Raw genomic sequence first — 22787 nt, 5'->3', positions numbered from 1 at the left:
GGGAAGGGGCCAGGGAACATAATCTGTGCACTCCAGCACTCCAGAAATGCACTCACTCCACAATACTTTTCTGTGCTCTGAGCTTTCCTCATAATGGGATTTCCTCTGGGGAAAAAATACTACAACCTTTAAGACGATTCTTGGGAGGGCAGAAGAACAATTACAGAATAGGAAAGAATTCAGTCTATTAGAAGTACTTACATATCACTTGAAGGGGTGGGTTTTGGTGAGGGGCTGGGTAAATTTGCTTCCATAATATCATTAAAACTATTGTTTCCTACATTCTTGGCCAGCTGTAACATATAAAACACAATACAGTCACTCTTTATACTAGCTTAAGAGTTTCCTATTATTACTTTTGAGATTTCTAAATATGTATCTTTTCCCTCACTGACTCAGAATACAAACCATTCATCCATCTGGTCAGCAAATACTCAATGAGCACCTACTATGTGCAAGGTATGGAACTTGAGGGCACTGAAAATAAAGAGATGGATAAACCATGTTCCTTTCTGCAAGAGCCAAAAGACTAGAAGGGTCATTAATAAGAAAACCAGTAATTTTTACAAATGCAACATGATAAATGCTAGAATAGAATAGGATATGGTCCTACACACACACACACACACACACACACTGAGATTGGACAGCAGGTTCCACATACGAATCTAGGTTAAATGACAGCAATAATTTTTCAAGCTCCATCACACCGCAATTTTAGGCTGAGCAGATTTATTCTTACTGGACAGAGAAGGATGTGGGATTCTCCTTTACATTTGGGGTACACATCAGGATGCTGCAGGAAGCATTTCGCTTCTGGGCTCAAGACCCTTCCAGAAGAATTTGTCCTGAAGGTCTTTTGGTCGTTTGGATAATTCGGGGAACAATGTATAGCTTAAGAAACATTCATGCTATCAGCTCTCTGGGGGCAAAATCTTGGGCTTATCACCTGGCAAGTATTTCAGACTTGGACTCTCCCTATTTCTGGTTGTCAACTGGTTTAACTACCTTAAGTCAAGGCGGGAGTGACACCACCTCCACACTAAAGAAGAATGTGTCAAGTATTAGACCGGAGCCTTTCTTCTCTAATCCTGAAGTGAGTCAGGAAGCTGAGCATTAGTATGATACTTTCTCAGCCAGGGGCTCACACAACACAGACGTACCGCCATTGCTTAGCGGATGCTCAGAAAGCAAATGCTGCTGGCTGGGTGGCTAAGTGCCTTGACTTCTGGGTCCTTTTCTCCAGACAAGGCTAGTGATAAGCTAGGCTTTCAGATTTTTGAGCCCCAGGCTCACTCAGGTTCTGCCCAAGAGCGTTCTGTACGAAGGGCCCTGTTTTGCTTCCAGCACCTTTACCCTTAGTAAAAAGACTCCCTCACAGTGCAGCCGTGTTCAAATCATGCAAGACAGGGCTTCTGACCAGAAGGCATCATGGGAGACCCCAAGCGGGCCTCCCTTCCTTTACTTGGTGTACTTACCGCAGGGACCAGCAGAGCCTGGACCCAGTGAGGGCTCCTGATGTGGGTGACTCGTGACGGGAAGGGCAGATTCATTCCACGTAATGAATCTCAGCACCGTCCCTTCGCACCCTATTTCTCCTCACTAGCTGAACAAGTTCGGGGTTAAGGAGCGATGGGCTTTGTGGCTGTAGCTAACAGGCCACTCTCACTTCAGGGGGACTTACACAAGCTAATAAGCAGTAAAAACAGAAAGACTCTTTCTTTAGTCTTTATTTTTATGCACACAGGCCACTGGGTAAAGTGATCATGTGAGTTTAACACCTAATTCCCTTTACTGCTCTTCTAGTGAGTGAATCATATAAAAACTAATTCTGAAAGAAGGCAGCTTTGAAAAAAGCCCATCCCAGAAAAAAAGAGTCAGTTTAGTTGAAGTAATTATAGAAATGCATGATTCACCAGTTCTTCAAAAAGGAAACAGAAACAGTCAACGTTACATACCACAAGATTTACATTTTAAATATCCACGCAAATTCACTAAATGCAGGAATTGGAATTCTCTGTACTCGGCAGAAACAAAAAAAACCTCCAAAGCCACGTATTAAATATATTTACGGCAATATATATTTCCAGGCACAGGTCGCTACTTACCAAGAGTTCAGAAGTTCCTAATTTGTCTAGTTCCAAAGACTGAATGCGGGAAATATGAACCCCCATTTCCCTATGGATGCCGGAACATTCTATACAGGTCAAAATGCCCAAGTTTGTTGAAAGCCAGGTGGGTTCTGTGTGGAAAGAACATTTTGAAGACAATGAAACAAACATGATACCTACTTTTAGTGTGCCAACTACAAAGGAAGCTAGAGTAAGAGTAGTGAAACTTGTGAAGAGTTAAAAGGGAAAGATTTAAAGGGAAGAAATGGATGCTTGTGGTTTAGCCTAGGGGCTAACATGAAGCTTACCAGCCTGTCAGAGAGCAAAACGGCTAAGAGACATTCTAAAGAATTTTCTTTCAACCCTAAATTGAAAACAAAATTAAGTTCTTTATTCTCGTGAAAATGTGAGGAAGCCTTGTCCTGTGAGGCACACGAAACATCCTGGTGAGAGGCACTCCCGCACCACCCGCGTCATCCTCGCCAGTGACAGACGCGGTTCCACAGGTGTGGTTAACCTCCCAGTTACGACACGCATTAACCCATCCTCCTGGTGATAAGACGACCGTAAATACTGAACGTCAGAGGCTGCTTTCACAGACCTCAGCTGTTCCTATGATCCCCAAGGGCCCCACAACAGGGGGAATACGGATTTCCATGTTACTAAAACTTACAGGGTTCGTGCTCTGTGGTAAGCTTCCTTCTGAGTGGTCAGTACCCGGGTACTTATGACTCCTCTGCCATATCCTCGCACACACGGCGTGAGTCACTATCACACATGCACATGAACACAGCAGAAACTGGGAGACTGGTCTCTGAGGTGCTCATGGCGTGTTGTGTAGAGAAGGCCATTTTCATATGGAAAACAATGAGAAAGCGTATCATACGCTTGGGCGTGTCACACGTGTTTGCAACCATGTTCTGATCCCTACTAGATGGGCGAGGCTGGGACGTAGGTCACTTAACTTCTTGGAGTCCCCTCGTGTTCCCATCTGTAAGACGGTGATGATGCTAGTATCCTGCTCACAGAGCAGCTGTGAGCATTCAGCAAGAGAATAGAAGCTAAAACACAACCAGCAGAGTCCTTATCACAACGTAAGCACTGAAGTCATACCAGCTACCATCAATACCTACAGAATATAGATGGTCCTTGAAAACGGAAGTTTGGAGGAAGGTGACACCCATGTGACATAGAGGTTGGGGAGGTTTCCCGGAGCGCAGAAAGGAAGGAAAGAAAGGTATAATGTGTCGGACGATTTCATCAAGTCCTCATACCAACTGAGGTTTACTGTCCCATCTTGGGACGAGGAAACTGAAGATCAGTAAAGGCACTCGGCATGAGGATGTCCACACTGTTAAGTGGCAGGCTGGTGATTCAAAACCAGGATGATGGACTCCATGTCCGGTGCTCTCTCCATAGTTCCACAGTGCTCATTTAACCAGTAGCATTTGGGCAGGTGACCATTTGGGGAGAGCAGGTGGGAGTTTTCCAGGCTAAGCAAATGGCATGCATCAAAGCGGCTCAGAATTGGGACCATTCAAGTTGGAAATACATGGTGGGCGTGTGTCTGTGCCCATAAGGAGACAAGGACTTAAATAACGAGCTCATTTTTATTCTACAGGGGGAGAAAGACTGTGTAACAAGCCGGCTCAAGTTTGGGGGCAAATACCTGACGAGCCACAATCGCAGCAGACGTCATTCCCGGGGAGCCGCTGGACGTCCTCAATGATGGCTTTTGTCAGGTCTTCCAGGCTGTTCTCTCCCGTGCTCTGCTCTCCACGGAAGGCCATGGTCAGGGCCTCTTCTTTGCTATTTGTCAATACAGAGATCCATCTGTTGTCGAAAGAAAGAGGAAGGAGACTTAAGAGCGTGGCCCCTGTCTCCTCCTTCCACTGGAAAAAATTTATTTCCGTCAAGAGCTTCCAAAAGAGAATCCGCCCACCCCCTACAGCAATACAGTGAGGAAAAATGAAAGAAATTAAACCCAAAGGGAAGAGAAAGTTAAGAGAACGCAAAGCAACATGCTGGAGAAACCGAGAGACACAAGCGGAGTGGATGAAATGTAAGATCAACACAACGGAGGGCTTGCACGGACGACACGGTACGTGCGTTTCCATCTGGACAGAATGAAGAGGGCCCTGTGTGGGGCCAACCCAATGCGAGGATGAGAAAGAACTGGTAACAAGTGGACACGAGGCAAGAAAGAGTTTTGCAAAAGGCACCTGTGCTCTGGAAGTCCACTGTCTGGGAGGAAACTCAGAAGTGAAAACGAAGGGCTATTTCATTAGCGGCCATGAGAATTCATGCCCGTGGACGACGTGTATTAACATGGAAACATGCTGATGTTAATAATATGAAATAAAAAGTGCAGACTATTAAATCACACATATAGCATGACCACGTTATACCAAACAAAACAACCCTGTTACCAGTCTATGTATAAAACCTAAACACACAATAGCAAGCAGTGTTCATTATTTTTAAAAAATGTTTATTTATTTATTTTAAGAGAGAGAGCGAGAGTGCGTGCACAAGTGCATGAGAGGGGGAGGGGCAGAGAGAGTGGAAGAGAGGAAGAGAGAATCCCAAGCAGGTTCCCACACTGCTAGCACAGAGCCTGATGTGGGGCTCGAACTCACAAACCATGAGATCATGACCTGAACTGAAGTCAAGAGTCGGACACTTAACTGACTGAGGCCCCCAGGCAACCTAAGGGTTCGTTATTTAAAAAAAAAAAAATTTTTTTGTATGTTTTATTTTTTATGTTTGAGAAAGAGAGAGAGAGAGAGAGAGAGAGAGAGCGTGTGCACGAGCAGGGGAGGGGCAGAGAAATGGACACAGAATCTGAGGCAGGCTTCAGGCTCTGGGCTGTCAGCACAGAGCCTGACACAGGGCTCGAACCCACGAACTGTGAGATCATGACCTGAGCCGAAGTTGGACGCTTAACCGCCTGAGACACCCAGGTCCCCTCCCCCCAAGGGTTCATTATTAAAGCACGAAATAGCCACAGAGTGGAACAGTTAATCAGGTATTAAATTTTAAATTTTCAACTAACTTTTTAAAATTGATTTTTTTTAATGTTTATTATTTATTTTTGAGAGAGAGAAGGAAAGCATGAGCTGGGAAGGACAGACAGAGGGGGACAGAGGATCCGAAGCAGGCTCCGCGCTGACAGCAGAGAGCCCAACTCAGAGTTCAAATCCACAAACTGTGAGATCATGACCTAAGCCTAAGTCAGATGCTCGACCGATTGAGAGACCCAGGCACCCCTGAAATTAATTGATTTTTATTTTATTTTTTTAGAGAGAGAGCGAGCAAAAGCCGGGGAGAGGGGCAGAGACAGAGAGATAAAGAGAGACAGAATCCCAGGCAGGCTCCACACTTAGCGCGGAAACTGCTGTGGAGCTCAATCCCATGACCCCGGGATCATGACCTGAGCTGAAATCAAGAGTTGGACACTCAACCGACTGAGTTGCCTAGGTGCCCCCAATACCTTTTAAATTAAAGGATATTTTCTCTATCGTTTAGTTTCAAGTTAAAGACTAGACATTAAACAATTCAAAACACTGGGCTCAACAACGTGTTAATCAGCGGCACTGGGTGACTGGAGTTTGCACCATGTCTGCAGAATCTGTTTTGCTTTCCTTAAGCGTCGTGATGTTCCGGTTATCTGAAATGCCAGTGTCTACTGTGTGCCGAGGACTGAGGATTTGAGATGTAGTCCTCCAGCAAACCTGTGTGTTGAGGGTGACAATATCTTAGAGATGAGGACGCAGAAGCCCGGAGAGGTTTAGGGACTCACGAGGTCCTCCAGCAGAGACATGCCTGCTGACTCCCCTCCTTCCCAGGGTTCCTTCATCATGCCACGTGTGCCTCCTCACTCAAGAGATCAGGACAAGTAAAGAAACAGAGGAGGTGGTAGTGACAAGTAGAAAATACGTATTTTAAGAGCAATGCATTTTCTGGAAGGATAATTCAAATTTGGTGGAACAGACTATGTCTCAAAGGATCAAGAACCAAAGCAGCTATTTCCAACAATTAAAAAAATAAACTTTTTAAATTATTGTAAAGTAACAGGTATACCAAAAAGTGCAAGACAGAAAATAATGCACAGTTGTGTTCTAAGACTCTAAAGTTGCTTTGAGTTTACAGGATTAATAATGTTGGCGCTGTACCAGAAGCTTTACACATTTTATCTGGAGTCTCAAAGCCTCTGAGCAAAGTCTGTGATCCCCGTCTTTACTGACAAGAAGACTGAGGTGGCTCACACCCGTGAGAATGGATAAATGAACAACTCAGGCAACAACAGATGCTGGCGAGGATGTGGAGAAACAGGAACCCTTTTGCACTGCTGGTGGGAATGCAAACCAGTGCAGCCACTCTGGAAAACAGTGTGGAGGTTCCTCAAAAAATTAAAAAGAGAACTACCCTACGACCCAGCAATGGCACTACTAGGTATTTACCCAAAGGATACAAAAACGCTGATTTGAAGGGCACGCCCATCCCGATGTTTACAACAGCGCTGTCAACAGTAGCCAAAGTATGGAAACAGCCCAAATATCCATCGACTGATGAATGGATGAGGAAGATGTAGTGTATATATACATACAAGGGGATGTTACTCGGCAACTTAAAAGAATGAAATCTTGCCATTTGCAGCAATGTGGAGGGAACCAGAGTGTTTTATGCTAAGCGAAGTAAGTCAATCAGAGAAATTCAGATATCATAGGATTTCACTCATACGTGGAATTTGAGAAACTCAACAGATGAACACAGGGAAAAGGAAGGCAAAATAAGATGAAAACAGAGAGGGGGGGAAAACCAGAAGAGACTGTTAAATATAGAGAACAAACTGAGGGCTGCTGGAGGGGAGGTGGGGGGGATGGGCTGGATGGGTGATGGGCATTACGGAGGGCGCTTGTTGGGATAAGCACTGGGTTTCCTATGTAGGAGATGAATCACTGTGTTCTACTCCTGAAGCCAAGACTACACTGTCTGTTAACTAACTTGAATTTAAACAAACAAACAAACAAACAATAAACAATCTTTGTAAAAAAGAAAGAAAGAAAGAAAGAAGACTGAGGGGCTGATCAGGCTCAAGGTCAAACGGCCACTAGGGGGCGAAGGCTGGACCAGAAGTCCTCAGCCTGACTTGAAACAGACGGGGAGCTGCTTTCTCTGGTGCCCACCTCCTCCCTCGGTGAGAATGCAGCTCTACGTTTAATTTCCCCGGACACTTTCCATGAGAAAGAAACTCAAGGGTGCAGCCAAATTGTTTCTATGCAGCTTGCAGGTAAATGAGGACCCAAGCCCGGGGGTGTATGCTCCCTCCACCGTTACCTCCCCCGTCACTCAAAGCAAAGCCCCCTTCCGCCACCTCCAGCCCCAGGGAAGGCCATGTGCGGCACCTGCCCGATGGGCTCAGCAAGCCTTTCACTGAAGGGCGTTCGGTCTCACGGGTAAGAAGCCTATACACCTCTTTGCCCAAACTGGGGACTGAATTCTCTGGAAGTCACAGAAAAAATACGATAGTAATGGCTTGGGTTTGAGGACAAAGAAGCAGCAGATGCGTTCCCTGCCTCACATAAATCTCCCATTTGGGGGTTTAGAGAAGGGAAAAAAGGAGGAAAGAGTGAAACATGAGAAGGGGAAGTAATATTCCAAGGTGGTTTTGGAATTCTGGCTAGGAAATTCTTAATGGCACACATGTCAGGAGTGCCCATACATGTGACCGCCTGCTGTACCTTTTCCAGCAGGAACCAGTGACACCTGTCACAGCCAGTGATGCTCACCTGCTCGCACCACCTTTCACTGCTACCTTCCAACAGGGGCCTTAACCAGGCACCTACTGTTGGTCCCGTGTCTTAATAAAGGAGGGGGATGAAGTTCCCAGAAGTAAACCAAGCGATGCCACCCAAGTCAAGGCAAACGTGATAGTCTGGATTCCTCGACGCTCTCACCTTTGAGTGACCTGTAACCCGTGACCTCTCATCACACAGTGTGGTGAACTGGAAACTGCACGGGCCAGCAGGGCCAGCATTGCAATCACATATCTACCATTTTCTTTTGAGCCCTTAAACAAGTCACTTAACCTCATTTGATTTGTTAAATCATCTGCAAAACGGGCATAATTAAGCCAACCTTGTGACTGAAAAGATGAGCGATACCGTAGGCGAGCCCCCGCTCGCCCACAGTGAGTGCAAGGAGACACCCGCGGTAGGCCGAAGGACTCCCTTCCCCAACTTGCCCAGAAGACCCCTGGGCTACTGGGACTGTGACCATGGGTGCGCTGCCTTTTAGTGCCCTCGTTTTCAAAGGAGGGAGAGCAGTGTCTGCCTCCCGGGGCTGTGAGGAGTAACAGAGCCCGACATGCACGACGTGCAGGGCAATGTCAATAAATACGACCTCCGTGAGTCTGAGGGTGGAAGGCCTCCCTCCCGGCCTCTCCTGGTGTTACTTCTCGTCTAGCCGCTCTCAGCTAGCCAACCCCATGATCAGCCACATCCCTTGCTTCCTTTCTATTCCTTCCCATCGCTTCCAGGCCAGGGGAGCGTGCATCTGGAGCGCAGAGTATCTATAACCCTCTGGCACCGTCATGAGCCGTTCACACAGCTTTCCTCCTAGGAGGACATTGTCTCGGAGCCACACTCCCAAGAACCCAAGGGGGTGCGTGCTCCCCTGTGTGCCACAGCACACCGCCCTTCTCTTCCAGCAGAGGTCGAGTTTCTTCAGGGCAGGGGGCTCTGCCTAACTTAGTGCTATATTCTCTGTGCTTTACACAGTTTTTGGCCTGGAGCTGGCATTCAGTGAATCTTCAGATGAATGAACGGGATAAAGACTTTTCTCCTCTTCCTTAATCTCTCCTACCTTCTCTCTCAGTGCCCGCCCACCCTCCCGCCCCTTTTTGCTCTGTTTCTTCCAACTGTACATCTTTTCGACCCATTCTTTATTCTTTCTGATCCTTTATCATTTCTCCTGAAATGGGGAAAGAGTGGAATTCTTCATAGGAGGAGGAGAGCAAGGAAGGTAGAGGGAGAGAGAAAAGGAGTGAGTGTAAGGAGAAATGGGGGTGAACAGAATTCTGTGGCTCTCCAGAAATCATTAAGGAAGGAAAATAGCATTTACTGTGTGTTCCAACGGGACGGGGCTTTGAAAATGGGAATGCTACCAAAAGGTTTAACTGCCAGCTTTAACACAAACATCCTCTCTCCCAAGCAGCTGAAGATATAATGGCCCCACACTGCTTTTTTCAGCCCTGACAGGTGGCAGGCTACAGGAAGGAAGAGGGAATGAAGTAGCCTGGGACCAGGGAGAACATGACGAAAGGGGGTGGGGACCTGCCCGAGGCTGCATCCCTGGGTCAGGTGAGGCAGGAGCCCAACCCAGGGGCGTGTGGCACCAAAGCCCGTTCCCCCCACGACACGAGGCTCCTGAGCCACGCTCACCCCCGGGAGCCACCTGCCTGTCCTGCTCCTGCAGGGCCAGGCTCTCCTGCTCCCCTCAGGTAACAGCCAAGCACCCGGCAGACTGGTTCAGCACCGGGCGACGTGCAGGCGATGTGATTAAAGGTGAGTAAGGCACGGTCCTTGCCCTGGGGAGCTCTCAGTCCGTAAAGGGCTCAGACCGAACCCGAGGCTCATCAAGGAGTGTAAGCAGGCCCAGGGGTGACGGAAGGAACAGAGCCCCCAAGTGGTGAGGCCTGAGCCGAATCCTGAAGGGAGCGTGGGAGTCCACTGAGCTCCCGGACAGAGAGAGGAGTGACAGGTGGAGGGCCACGGGTGAGACGCGAGCGTGCGGAGCCACGAGGAGAGGTTCTCGGTAATAAAAAGGAGACTTCAAGGTACGCGGTACAGGAGAGAGGTGCCTGTTCGGTTCAGGACCCCGGGCCATTATATCAGAGCTACTTACGCTACATAATCCTGCTCATCCTCTGCCTGAAAGTGATACGTCCTATTATCTACAACACAAAACAGAAAAAGAGCCAGACTTTAGAAAGCAGAACACCTGCAGGTATAATGTAAATTATGAAAAGTTTTTGGAGAAAAAAAACCAACACCATAAAAGTAAAATCTTAGTATAATTTGTTTTTACACCATTTTGATTTAGCAGTTACACAATTCACTTTGTCGGTATTGTTTTTCTGAAGTGCAAGAGTGATACAATACAGTAACTGCAAATACCTGGTATCGGGCACTTTTTGTGAAAAAGAAAAATGGGCAGGGGGAGAGATCCCATGTGATCAAAGTGGATTTCAGTGACCAGCTGGTCAACTGGAGACTGCTGGCTGCCAGTTCAATATTTTACTTGTCATTTTAAATTTGCCTTTTACTGTTTCTTTTTTAAAAAAAAAAATCGTTTTCTTCAATGATCCATAACTCACAGGGCAGCCCCTACAAGTAGGCATACATTGACCCAGGTTGCTCTCTGGCTGAATCAGGCTTCAGGGAGGTAGGGCTTCAACCCTGCTCGAGAGGCACCTTACCCGGGTAAGGAGGGAACAGCCTAACCTGGATAGTTTGGGCAGGCGTATGCAATGGACACTTTCTTAAAATGCAGGATTTGCTAGACTGCTTCAACACAGGTCCAACTAACCTTTCTGTACTAACCAGCCACTTGCTTCGTGACTGCTCCAGGTCAAGTACTCACACCCTGTATCTCCTTGAGAGAGAGACAGAGAATGTGTTTGTCCAAGAACACGCCATGCGTAGTTGAGCCCAAGAACCCTGGCTGAGAAATCTTGCTTTACTGCTGTGTGACCTTGGGTAAATCACTGAATGTCTCTGAGCCTCAGTTTTCTCTTCTATACAACAGGAAATTAATAGAGCTTTTGTGAGGATCAGCCATAATGTTTATAAAGCCCCTGGCATATATCAGATGTTCAGTAACAGACGACTATTATTAATAAGCTACAGGCTCTCAAGTCTAGGATTTCTTGGCTTTTTAGGGTCATAACTCCCACTTTTCATATTTCTTTCTCCTCAATAGCCTGAGAAATTTCTTGGTCATAAAAATCATGGGGACTCTGAACTTTAATAGATGCTGCATAAGCCAGCTTGGATCTAAAGGGTCTCACGACGGATTGAGCCTTTTGGGTTGAAACTGTTTTGGGGCTTCTATTCACACAACTCCATCAGAGGATTTCAAGGGGGCAGATAAGTATTTCTGTGCTGTGCACACAGATTGTGCACTTGAGCTGGTGGACAGCCCCACAGGGCTCTAGAGAGAAGGGAGAATACTGAAGGTTAATATGTAGGATTTCATAATACTGGTGAGTCACTATCGGTCCTACTGTCCTCTTCCCTTATAAAGAGGTGTCCCTTCAGTGACCACGGGGGTCCGAAAGTGCAACCATGGGACCAGGGTTAAGCACAGGGAGCTGGTCTAGAGGAAAACAATCTTACCCCACTCTCTGCAAACCATGAAGATACAGGCCATAGCTTGGGGGATGGGGGGGTCTTTATGAGCCCTCATCGCTGGGAAAAGCACACTTCAACCCATGGAGTGAGAGAGTGATGGCATGCAGTGTCATCCATTTGGGAGGTTGGAAGGCAATTTTTCTTGGAAGCAAGATGATTTTTAAGAGCCCTATTTTGCAGGGACAAAACTCTGGGCAGGTCCGCTGTAGGGTTATAGGGCACACCTGCACTCCCAAGTCTATGCCAGAGAGTTTTCTGTTTTTTTTTTTTTTTTTTTTAACGTTTATTTATTTTGAGACAGAGAGAGAGTGAGAGCAGAGGGAGAGGCAGAGAGAGAGAGGAGAGAAAATCCCAAGCAGGCTCTGTGCCGTCAGCACATCAGTGCACAGTCCAACTCAGGGCTCGGTCTCACGTACCGTGAGATCATGACCTGAGCTGAGATCAAGAGTTGGACGCTTAACCAACCGAGCCACTCAGGTGCCCCATGCCAGAGAGTCTTAACCACAGGTATACATCAGAATCACCTGGGACTTCTTAAAAATATTTATGTCTGGGCTTCACAGCAAAGACTGTGATTCAGCAGATATAGGAGAGAAATAGGAATGTACTTAGAAGAATCTCTCCAAGCACATAAAACTGTGGGCTCCTGGTCAAGAACTGGTCTAGTTTAACGTACAGATCTCGATACGAATCCACTGGGGGTCAGATCTGACCCTGTTATGCCTTCCCCTGCCTGTGGGTGGGCTCAGTGTCAATGTAGCAACGTGCCCGTGCAGGAGCGCCAGGGGCCCTGCCTGGGAAAGCTGCTGTTTGCACACCCGGAGATGGAGATGTATGTCAGAAGCCACACACACCGACCCGGAGAGAAAAAGGACTCACGTGATATCAGGTCAAAAGACTTCTTGTCCTCGGCATTTGGTTTCACTTGGCAGGTGAGGAGGTTCAGCTTAGCGGGTTGCCTGTTAGACTAGAACAAGAAGTGAGGAAGTTACACGTTGCATTATCTTCCCACCTGCAGGGTCCGCGGCCTGCGGGGCGGACGGGCAGCTGCATGCAGCGCGTGTGGTGAAGTTTTATTTACCCCGTTAGAATTGTGAGTCTCGTTAAAGAAGGACAAAGATCTTCGGTGGCCTGACAAATGTCTTTGCAATGTACATGCATATCCTGGTGATTAATCAGAATGGAACCAGGATCATCCGCCTCCCTTTCAATGAAGAGTGGGCATGCTCCATGGAGATGCGCCTTTCTGAACTTACATGTACCCGAGCACGAACAGTCGGCACTCTCCGTACTATATCTTACTCTGAAATGTAGAGGACTCCAAATGACCCCAGGAATCAGTCATCCCAAACCTGATGTCTCAGGTACCCACACATTTTGGTTGTAATGCAAAATTTAGTACTTCTCTCAAAAGCACAAAGACAATTGACCTGTGAGATACTGCTTAACAAGACATTGTTTAATGAGCTCCAAAATCTTGGAGAGAGGGAAAATATAGTAAGGATTTCATATCATTTGTCAGCAAATCTCTTGGTCACACACATCATTCATTCAGGCCCTGCAGTATTTAGAGAGTCATGCTAATTTAGGCTTTGCCTACATGGAGTCTTGTTACAAAATCACCCTGGTCAAAATTCATTCTTGCCCTCCTGTATTTGTCCAAGGTCACATGTTGGCCAACGGCTGATGCCAGATGTCTGCTTCCTGCAGGAGCTGGCCAATGAGGGAAGTGTCTGAGAGCCCAGGCTGGGCTTTGCTCGAACACAAGCCTGCTGAAGTAAACAACGGAACTCTAGTCCTGTATACCTGCCTCCATTCTTGTGATTCTGAAAATCCCCACACCAGGACCATTTACACCCAAGGAACTTGAGTTTTTGGGGAAAACGGAGCGGGAGAGGATAGGAAAAGGTCACACTCCAGTGACCCAATCGAAGCCCCGAACAACAGAGATGGCACATGATTAAGACAATTTCAATGACACACTACCTCTCTCATTTTTGATAGTGGACACTGGACAATTAATTTGTTTACCTTCCTGAGCTCACTGAACAATTTGTGAGATTCTCCTTCCTCTGTGATTTCAATGAGTTTAGACACAGAAATTAATGCCACTTGTCCTAAAAGATCTGTTCCAAAAGGAAGCTGTCTGGGGGAGGAAGTGACAGACCCCGAGGGACTTCATGTTGCCTGCATGTAAATCTGACTCAGGCGTGGAAACCAGCAGTGAAGTCCTTCGCAGGATGGTTCTGCCTAAGAGGAAACAGCACTTGGGAAAGGGTTCCCGCACTACAGAACTGGTTGCCAAACTCAGGATGGGGAGGCGGGGGTTTGTAGGCCTGCAAATTTTTCTTAGAATGCACCTGGCTTGTGGGTTGCTAAAGGCCTCAGCCTCCAAATCCTCGGCTGCAGCCACGCCCAGGCCCAGCCCAACTGCGGAGGGAACTGTCCGTCCCACATCTCATCCTTCTGGATGTTGGCGAGATGGCTGGAGTCCCACATGAATGACCATCACATGTGACAGCCTGAACAGGTAGCGATCCCAGTTCACTGTGAGACTCTCCATAGAATACTGGGTTCCAATTTGGCATCCACATTTAAAGGATGGAGAAAAGCTTAGGAAAGACCAGGAGATGATTAAAGGAGTGGAAAATGGGCACTTTGAAGATTGGTTAAAGGCACTATTTAGTCCCAAGGAAAGAAGGCTGGGGAGGGATTTAATAACCATCCTCAAGAACATGAAAGGTTGTTATGGGGGGAGGCTGAACAGCTGTTTTCCATTTGCACGAATGAAGAAGAAATATACTCAAATTGTAGAAGATCTGAGCCAGACATAAGGAAGAACTTCCCAAGCTTAAGATGATTATGTATAATAAGAGGTTTCAGGTTTCTTACCCTAAAGTTGAGAAATCTCTTGGAAAAATTTAAGATTTTTTAAAGTTTATGTTTTCTGTTTTTGAGACAGAGCGACAGAGGGAGAGGGAGCACGTGCAAGTGCTCACAAGCAGGGGCAGAGAGAAGGAGAGACAGAATACCAAGCAGGCTCCACGCCATCAGCACACAGCCCGATGTGGGGCTCGAACTCACAAACCATGAGATCATGGCCTGAGCTGAGGTCAAGAGCTGGACGCTTAAATGACTGTGCCACCCAGGCACCCCCAAAATTTAAAACTTTTTAAGACAACATTCACATACATATGAATGCAGCAGAGAATTCTCTGTAGCAGAGAGTGTAGATGATTTTCTCTCCCCAAATCTATGTTACTCCGGTATTTCTGAACAACCTGACCAACAGATACAATCAAGTAACAGATACATTTTCAGAAGGAAAAAAAGTAACATTAACTGGATTCAGAAAAGTTAAACATGCCATTCACCTCTCATTTCTAAGCATGGGCCACCTCCAAGTTCACTACCAGAAAGCTCCTGATGATAAGTGTTCTATACAGTGTAAGTCCTTCCATGGTTGGCCCACAACTCCAGTGATGATGGCGTATGGTATTTATTCCCTCCGAATTCTGTCAAGTCTACTGCACTGACACTTGTCACATCAACACGCACTTCATTTGACACAGGTCCATCTTGCCTACATAAAGGGTTCTTCCCCTAAATGCCAGTAAGACATCTGACAAATGACCTATTACTCCAAATGTGAGTTTGAGGATCAAAGAACATAATTTTTCACTGGTGAAGCAGTCAACATAGCCAGTACTGAGCCCCCAAATACCAGAGCAGAGTGGTATGCTCAGCCAAAGTCCGCAGACCAAGGCCCTAGAAGGCTCAGGAATCAGTAGGGTAATCCACATTTGTAGATTCCACGGTAGAAATCCACATTTGTATAACTTTCCACAGTAGAAATCCACATTTGTGTAACTTTCCAAAATTTCAAAGCACTTTCTCGACATTAGTACTAATTTATAGGTATACTGATTAAAGAAGGTATAATCTTGCTGGCATTTTGGCAGACTAAAATCAAAGACTAAATGACTTGCCCTGGGCTACATCACTGGGTACACTTTAGGAAATGCTTTCATATTGTTTAAGGAAAGGAAAGAAAAACTCAGAGCGAAGAAAGCATGTACTTATCGAGTCCTTACTGGTGAGGATCCCTACCGCACTCAGAATAAACACCACACACAGTCTGTACCTCAACTCCAATACTGCCTCCTGGGTCCTTTGGACCAGCTCCTGCCACTGTGCCTGCGGCTCCCTCTGCTGGGCAGTGAGGGCACTGGCCTCCCTCCCGTGATGCACACACCCTGTGGCCCTCCCAGATCTCCAGGCTCTGTCCTTCCCTCCGGGGCTCTCAAAATCAGCACTTCCTCAGAGGCGGCTTTCCTGGCCTGACGACCCTCCAGCGACTTTCCATCCCCTTTACACCTGCTCTATCGTCTTCCTGTCTCTGATTACTCCTTATTTCCTTCTTTCTTCCCACTGAGGGCACACACGTTTCTATTTTGTTCACTAAAATGCTCCTGGCATACAGCAGGCACTCAATAAGCATTTACGAAATGAATGAAAGCATTCCAGTTGCCTTACCTACACGATCTCGTGTACTACCACCTGTGAGGGAAGCCACTAGCTTCTTATACTAAGTAACATGAAGAAACGGAGGCACAGAGACGTTAACTCATGTTCCTAAAATCTCCCAGTAAGAAGACAGCAGAGCCTGGAGCTGAACCCCGGTCTGAAGGGACTAAAGCCCCGCTCCTCCTCCCGGCTCCAGCAAGCAGCACAGGCCTGGAAAGATGCGACACGGAATCGCTCAGGAAAGGGTAGAAGCCCCAGTGCACGACGGAACGTCTCCTTCTAAGAAGCGTAAGGGCTGGAAACAAACAGAGCGAGGGTGCCCAAGGTTCACTTCTACTTCGGTATCTTCTCAGGTCATCGGATTCTCCCCCGGTTACTTTTGTAACTGATGAGAAATTTTAGAAGCCTATTTGATACACTTGTTCACTTACTTGGCCCAACAGTTATTAAGCCTCTGCAACATCCCAAGCATGCGAGAACCCTTGGTCTGCGCCATCAAGCAGCTACGGGAAACGGACCGAGGCACGGATCTGGAATGTGTGCGGAGCCTGGGAGCGGGGGGTGGGGGTGGGGTGGGAGGGCTGAGTGGGGGAGTCCTCCAGAGAGGCAGCCTCAGCCCTGGCGAGGGCCCAGAGGGGGAATCTGAACAGGGGTGGGGTGGGGTGGGGGAGGAGGGACAGTGAGGAGAAGCAGGTGCAGGCAGTGGGGGTTAAGAGGAGACCAAGGCAGAAGTGATGCCCCCTGGGGAGGTCGGGGGGAGAACTGCATTGGTGCTAAGGAGCTCACATCCGCGCCTCTGTGGCTCGGACAGTCTCGGGAAGGGAGTCATTCCAACAGTGGGCACTTAGGCTTGTATGCAGGGGCGTGGCTGGAGGAGGAAGCCGAGAAGGTAAGATGGACGAATGATGATGGGGGCTGGAAGCAAAGCTACAGTCGTGGTACTAAGGGCTGGGGACTCAACATACAGCTGAAGAGAGAGGCTTTTAACTAATTATTCTAGAAGTTACCTCTATAGGGTATGTGTTCTCACTCAGCCCAGGCGTTTGGATGGTGAGTGGAGGGCAGGACGCACTGTCCCTGCGGGGGGCAGGGGGAGGGTCTGCTGCTGAGCAGGGACTTTGAAAAGCTACACGTGCTTCTGTTCCAAACATCGGTCTGACATGTGTCAAAACTGAAGACTTTGTGGCTCTGTTCCCTGAGACTCTGAGGCTTGTCCTGCAGATTTCACTTTTCATTACAAGAATGACATAAACTGGGGACACAATGCGAAGAAGAAACTGAATGTTACCTGTTAATCTCACTTTCACACCCAGATATGATCGTTGTTAATACACTGACTTTAACAAACCGTGTGGGTGTGTGTGTGAGAGAGAGCTAGAGAGAGAGGTGTCTGTTTTTAAAAAATCATGGGTTCATTCAAGTTGTGGATACCGTTTTGCAAAGTGCTTTTTTCCCCAATTAACAGTTTACACAGATGTGTTCGTTTTATACATACACGCGGACCCGGCGAACCCACCCTTGAATGTTTCCCTTTTGGAAATACTCCAAACTGGGGAAGCTCTGCACACGTTCCATGAGCAGAAGTGATGAAGATATTCTCCCCGTGACAGAATGCACTGCCACTCAAAACGGAAAATGGCTGCTCAGCCAGGAAGCCTGTCAGCAACGTAAGCAGAAAGGGAAGGAGTCGATTCCCATGAACGTTTCTGCGTCTCCGGGAAGAAAACAAACACCACACGTTGGTCCTTAGCTTCGTGTGCGCCACGGGGAAATGTTTGCGCTGGGAGTGCGAAGCTGTTCGCGCAGGCATACTTCTCGGCTAGCAGCCAACAGCTGCTGCTGGAATCAGTATCCAGAAACGAACTTCTTTCCCTCCATCATCCTGTTGACTTGCTCTGCTTTGCAAACCAGAACTGAGTATCAGCCACTCCTTGGGGGGAATAAGCCTGACCCCACCAGGCTGAGGCTGTTGTGTGAAAAGAGGCAAAATAAGAGAGCTCTCTTCACTTTTTGTGCCTGGTAACGGAGCTGTTCCGACCATTATGGCCATTGCCAACTTTTTGCTCCATAAATATTTAGACACCTACTCTGCCCTAGAGGGACACATATACTTGGCACGCAATGAATAATCACAATAACCTCTGGCAAGACATTAGGTACACACTGAACACCTACACTGCAGAGAGATCTGATCTCTAAAATTTTAGTACATCAAAACTGCTTTTTTGAAAGTATTTTGGCTCACTTGGGGCAAGGTAACAGCATTCATTCACTGGGCACCTACACTGCTAGGTATTTTTAGAAATTGTGTTATTTAATTCTTGCGATAACCCTAATAACTAGGTCCTGCTACTGTACCCATTTTACAGATGAGGAAACAGACGGTCAGGAAGGCAAAAAATAAAATATTTCAGAGAAAGGAAAAAGCAAAGCTGAGATTTGAACAAATTCTTTCCCAGAGCCTTTTCCATTTATCACACGGTTTCCTTGTCAAGGCAAGCCCTTGGGACGTTTGCAGAGTAAATGAGAACATGTTTCCTGCTTTTTCTTTTCTGGTTCTTCCTACCCTGGAACGGTCAGTTCCCTCATTTCCCTCAAAACCACTTAGTGTATCTGTTGAGAAATCCCACTCATTCCTGACGTGCTCCATGTTCCAAAATTACCATCTTGTGGCTACAATGAAAGCTCTCCACCCCTTTAGTGGTCCTTCTGATAGATAGCTTAGGGAAGGAGGAGGTGATCATCTCACTGAAGTAATTCCTCCTAGAATCTGTATCGACTATGGATTCCTTCAACCCTCCCAACCACTTAAACCTTGGTGCTCACTTCCGGCTGGCAGAATGTTATGTGTGAGGAAGCTATGTTTGAATATGTAGATGTTCTTGAAAATCTCTTACTGCAGTAGGAACCTGATGGTCTATTGTGCTGTTAGGGCTGAGAATCCCTGGATTCAGTGGGCCAACAGCAGCCTCTTCCAATCACCTCCAACGGCTCATTCGGATGCAAGTCACAGGAATTTGCATCTGAAATAAACTCTATGCTGTCCCCACTAATCTATAACCTTGGGATTGAAATACAGTAAAAACTCCTATTCAGTGTATTAGTCAGAAGCATAAACGACCTGTAAAACATAACCAGACAGACTTCTAAACATATGTTTCATGCAACTTGAATTTGGGAAGTCCTCGGATAAACATCTTCGGTTCTGCATTTGCAACGTGGCGGAAGCCCAGAAAGATATTCCACAGACACCCCGAGTTTCAGAGATGGTGCTATTTTATACGTCCACATACCACTATCTGCACTGGAACAGCTGTTTCTTCTGCAGGTGACCATGACTATTAAGGTTCAGCACCAGGGGTGCCTGGGTGGCTCAGTCGGTTAAGCTTCTGAGTCTTGTGATCAGAGGATCAGGTTGTGATCTCGCGTTTCGTGGGATCGAGCCCCGTGTCAGGCTCTGTGCTGACAGTGTGAAGTGTGCCTGGGATTCTCTCTTCTCCCTTTCTCTGGCCCTCCTCCTCTCACACGCTCGCTCTCTCAAAATAAATAACTAAATTTAAAAAGGATTCAACAGCAGTGCTGGTGGGACCAGAGGCTACATTTTGAACTTAATTTATGAAAGTCAGCTCTGGTCTGTAAAGAAAAGGGAAGGGGTTGAGGGTGCCAGGTCACAAGGGCAGTGGGGTGAGAGCGGGCTGCTGAGGGGAAGAAAAATGGCACCACCTGAAGTGGATGGAGGGGACACAGAATTATCAGTCAAAAGGGGGAGAGAAAAATTCCAAAAGAGGATTAAAATAGTGAGTGGTTCAAGATGTTGTTACACATTTTTTAATGGTTCTTGCTTAACTGGAACTTCTGCTACATCAACTGTAGTTTTTAAGTTTGTTCTCGAATGCTCTTTTTGTTAGTACCTGAACATATAGATAGCAACAACTTTCAAAGAATGTGTTATTTAAGCCTCCAAAAGACTCTTCAAAGAGGGTAGGGAAAGCGGTGCCACTCCACTGGCTCATCTCGGGTTCCCTGAACGCGCTTCCTGGCCTCAGGACTGTGGACTGCCCTCTTCCCTCTGCTGGGACTGCTCCTCCCTAGTTTTACCACTAACTGCTCAGAAAAGCCTTCCCTGGCCACACGAAGGCAGCTGCCCCTTCATTTTCTACCCTAGCATCCTGCTCACTTCTTAGAGCTCTGAGCCCTGGGTCACTGCAAGCTCCGAGAGGGCGCGGCCGGCTAGTTCATCCTCGGTCCTCTAGCATCCAGCCCAATGGCTGCTTGGAATCAGCGAAACAGTTTAATGAGCCAAACATTCCCATTTTACACTGGAGAAAATGGAGGCTCCAAAGGCTTATGTCACGTATCCAAGGTCCTGCGGATTGTTCAGGGGTTTGAGGTGGGGTCTCATGGGCTCCCAAGTTTGTCCTTTGACAAGTCGTTGTTGCTTCTAATCTCTTGGAGAAAGGAAAATACTCTCTTCTTGCGGTGGGGACAATATATGGAATCTGGTGGAATCCAGCATAGCCTCAGGAGGCCATAAGGGCCGATCACAGAGACCCGTTGTTAAATCCGCAGCAAGGAAGGGGGCGATCTGCTGTGCAGGCTGCCTTGTGCCTCCTGATGGCCTTCTGGTGCACCTGCCAACCCCCTGGCAGCCGAACGAACGCAGCCCCTTCGGGCTCTGGAGTGGACTGATAAACAACAGTCCCTGGGAACTGTCTGTGTATCCCCAAAGCCCAAAGCAGGGAGACAGACATCAAATTCTTAGCTTTGGTGACGCTGCCCTGGAGGTGCCAGAGGTGCTGTTAACCTCTGACAGGCTGAAGAGGACAGGTACCTGAACTTGGTTCACAAAGCATCTTGAGAAGTAAGGAAGTAGCAATACAAAAAGAAAAAAGAAAAATTCCAGTAAATCAGTTTCCAATGGAGGTAGTAACACATTAGGGAAGAGTAGTAATAGCAATAATAATAACTGACTTTTTTTGAGCACTAATTCTGCCCCACAACCTGTTCCAGTTTAATCTTTACACCCACCTATGAATTAGGGATTGTTAATAGCCCCATTTTATTTAGACGGGGGGAAGCCTCATAGGGATTCAGTGTCCCCTGGAATTCGAACCCAGGCAGACTAGCTCCAGGATCCAATGCTGTGACCCACCTCAGCTCCCTGAGATGTGACAGTAACCGCTAAGTTTATGAAGCGTCCAGTGTGGTCCACGTGCCACAAAGTTTTAAATGCATCTGCTCCTTGAATTCTGTCAACACTGGAAGACGCGTACCGTTATTACCCTATTTCACAGATGAGGAGTAAAGTTAGGTGCAGTAACAAAAGCCACATGCGGTAAGTTGCTGGAAGGGTATTTCAGTGCAGGGTGCCTCAGAAGGTTGTGCTCCTGATCCCACCCCTTTTAACATTTATTTTTGAGAGACAGAGAGGCACAGCATGAGCAGGGGAGGCGGAGAGAGAGAGATACAGATCTGAAGCAGGCTCCAGGCTCTGAGCGGTTTGTTAGCACAGAGCCCAACTCGAGGCTTGAACTCATTAACTGCGAGACCATGACCTGAGCTGAAGTCAGACGCTCAACCGACTGAGCCACCCAGGTGCTGCCACCCCCCACCCCTTTTAAAGAGTTCAGCCTACCGAGCACCTTCTCAAGAGGCTCAGCCTGGTCCGGTCCCACTGGTTTCTCAGGCTCTTTGAGTAAAACGCCAAACCTTCTTAGTGAACATCTGTGTGATATTTTATGAAAATACTTTTAGTGTTGGCGGAGAAAAAGTGACGATAAACTTAGTGACTTGTTAGGGTGTTAATCGTAAGAGCATCTGCAGGCATTTGAAAAATTGAGATTTAAAAGAAATCAGTTTTCAGATCCAGACAAATTCACAGACGCTTTGTCGTATCTTTAATATCAGGACTCCCCATTTCCTCCTTCCAAGAAACCCGGACTTGTCTACTCTAAGGCCCTATGATGATTCGATAAGGGGTTTCTTTCTCCAAAGAAGTATTACTAAAGCCACTTTCAAAGGCCTAACAACAAGCTGGCATCTGAGAAAAGGCCGATTCATATAGTAGGAAGAGCAGAGGCTTCAGGGTTTGAAAACTGGTCCAGCTGTTCACAAATGGCTAATTCTAGGCATGGGATTTAATCTTCCAGAGTCTTTGTTCCTTCTTCTATAAACTGCAGTTTCACCCAAAAGTATTCAGTGAACACTACCTGTCTGTCAGGCAGTGTGCTGGGTACTGGGAGATCAAAGGTAAGACATAGTTTCCACCTCCTAAGAACTTTCCAGACCAAAGAAAAGTGAAGATGGTGGCATGTATGTCGCATAGCTAGCCTGGCATGCTCTAAGTGATCAATAAACGGCAATCACCTTTCTCGTTTCAACCCAGGATCTGAGCTGTAAGTGACACTGAGGTTAATAAATCCACCAAGTAAGGACTTGTGAGAAGTCAAACTTCTTATACTTTTGCAATTAATTTTTTAGGATTATTACAATAAAGTAATACTCCAACTATAATTCTTACATATTCTTTGATAGCTTTTTAAATTATATACTAAAATGCTTAAAGTAAAAAGGATAAGAAAACAAGTCAAAGATATAGAAGTTTATGTATAATAGTTTTGTGGCTGGATATAAAGTCCTTTATCCTTAAGCTTTGAGGCTGACTGAAATGTTTGCGATAGATTTCTTAGAATTGGTATTTTGAAATACAAGCATTTTATACTTTGCTCAAAAC

The 22787-nt window shown here is 46.8% G+C and overlaps 1 protein-coding gene across 8 annotated transcripts in view; it reads right to left on the bottom strand.

Moving 5' to 3' along the window:
- The window catches only part of ASAP1 (ArfGAP with SH3 domain, ankyrin repeat and PH domain 1), a 347132-nt gene that overhangs the window by 42051 nt on the left and 282294 nt on the right, over positions 1 to 22787 (bottom strand). For all 8 annotated transcript variants that reach the window (XM_045453665.1, XM_045453670.1, XM_045453666.1 and 5 more), the window contains 5 exons: positions 12407 to 12494; positions 10020 to 10068; positions 3781 to 3944; positions 2109 to 2242; positions 202 to 293 (listed from right to left, as the gene is read on the bottom strand). In XM_045453665.1, coding sequence (XP_045309621.1) covers positions 202 to 293; positions 2109 to 2242; positions 3781 to 3944; positions 10020 to 10068; positions 12407 to 12494 — 527 coding nt within the window. The remainder of the gene's footprint in view (positions 1 to 201; positions 294 to 2108; positions 2243 to 3780; positions 3945 to 10019; positions 10069 to 12406; positions 12495 to 22787) is intronic.

The sequence above is a fragment of the Leopardus geoffroyi genome, chromosome C3 (genome assembly GCF_018350155.1).
Source record: "Leopardus geoffroyi isolate Oge1 chromosome C3, O.geoffroyi_Oge1_pat1.0, whole genome shotgun sequence".
Classification (NCBI taxonomy): Eukaryota; Metazoa; Chordata; class Mammalia; order Carnivora; family Felidae; genus Leopardus; species Leopardus geoffroyi.
This window is presented reverse-complemented; position numbering and strand designations above follow the sequence as displayed.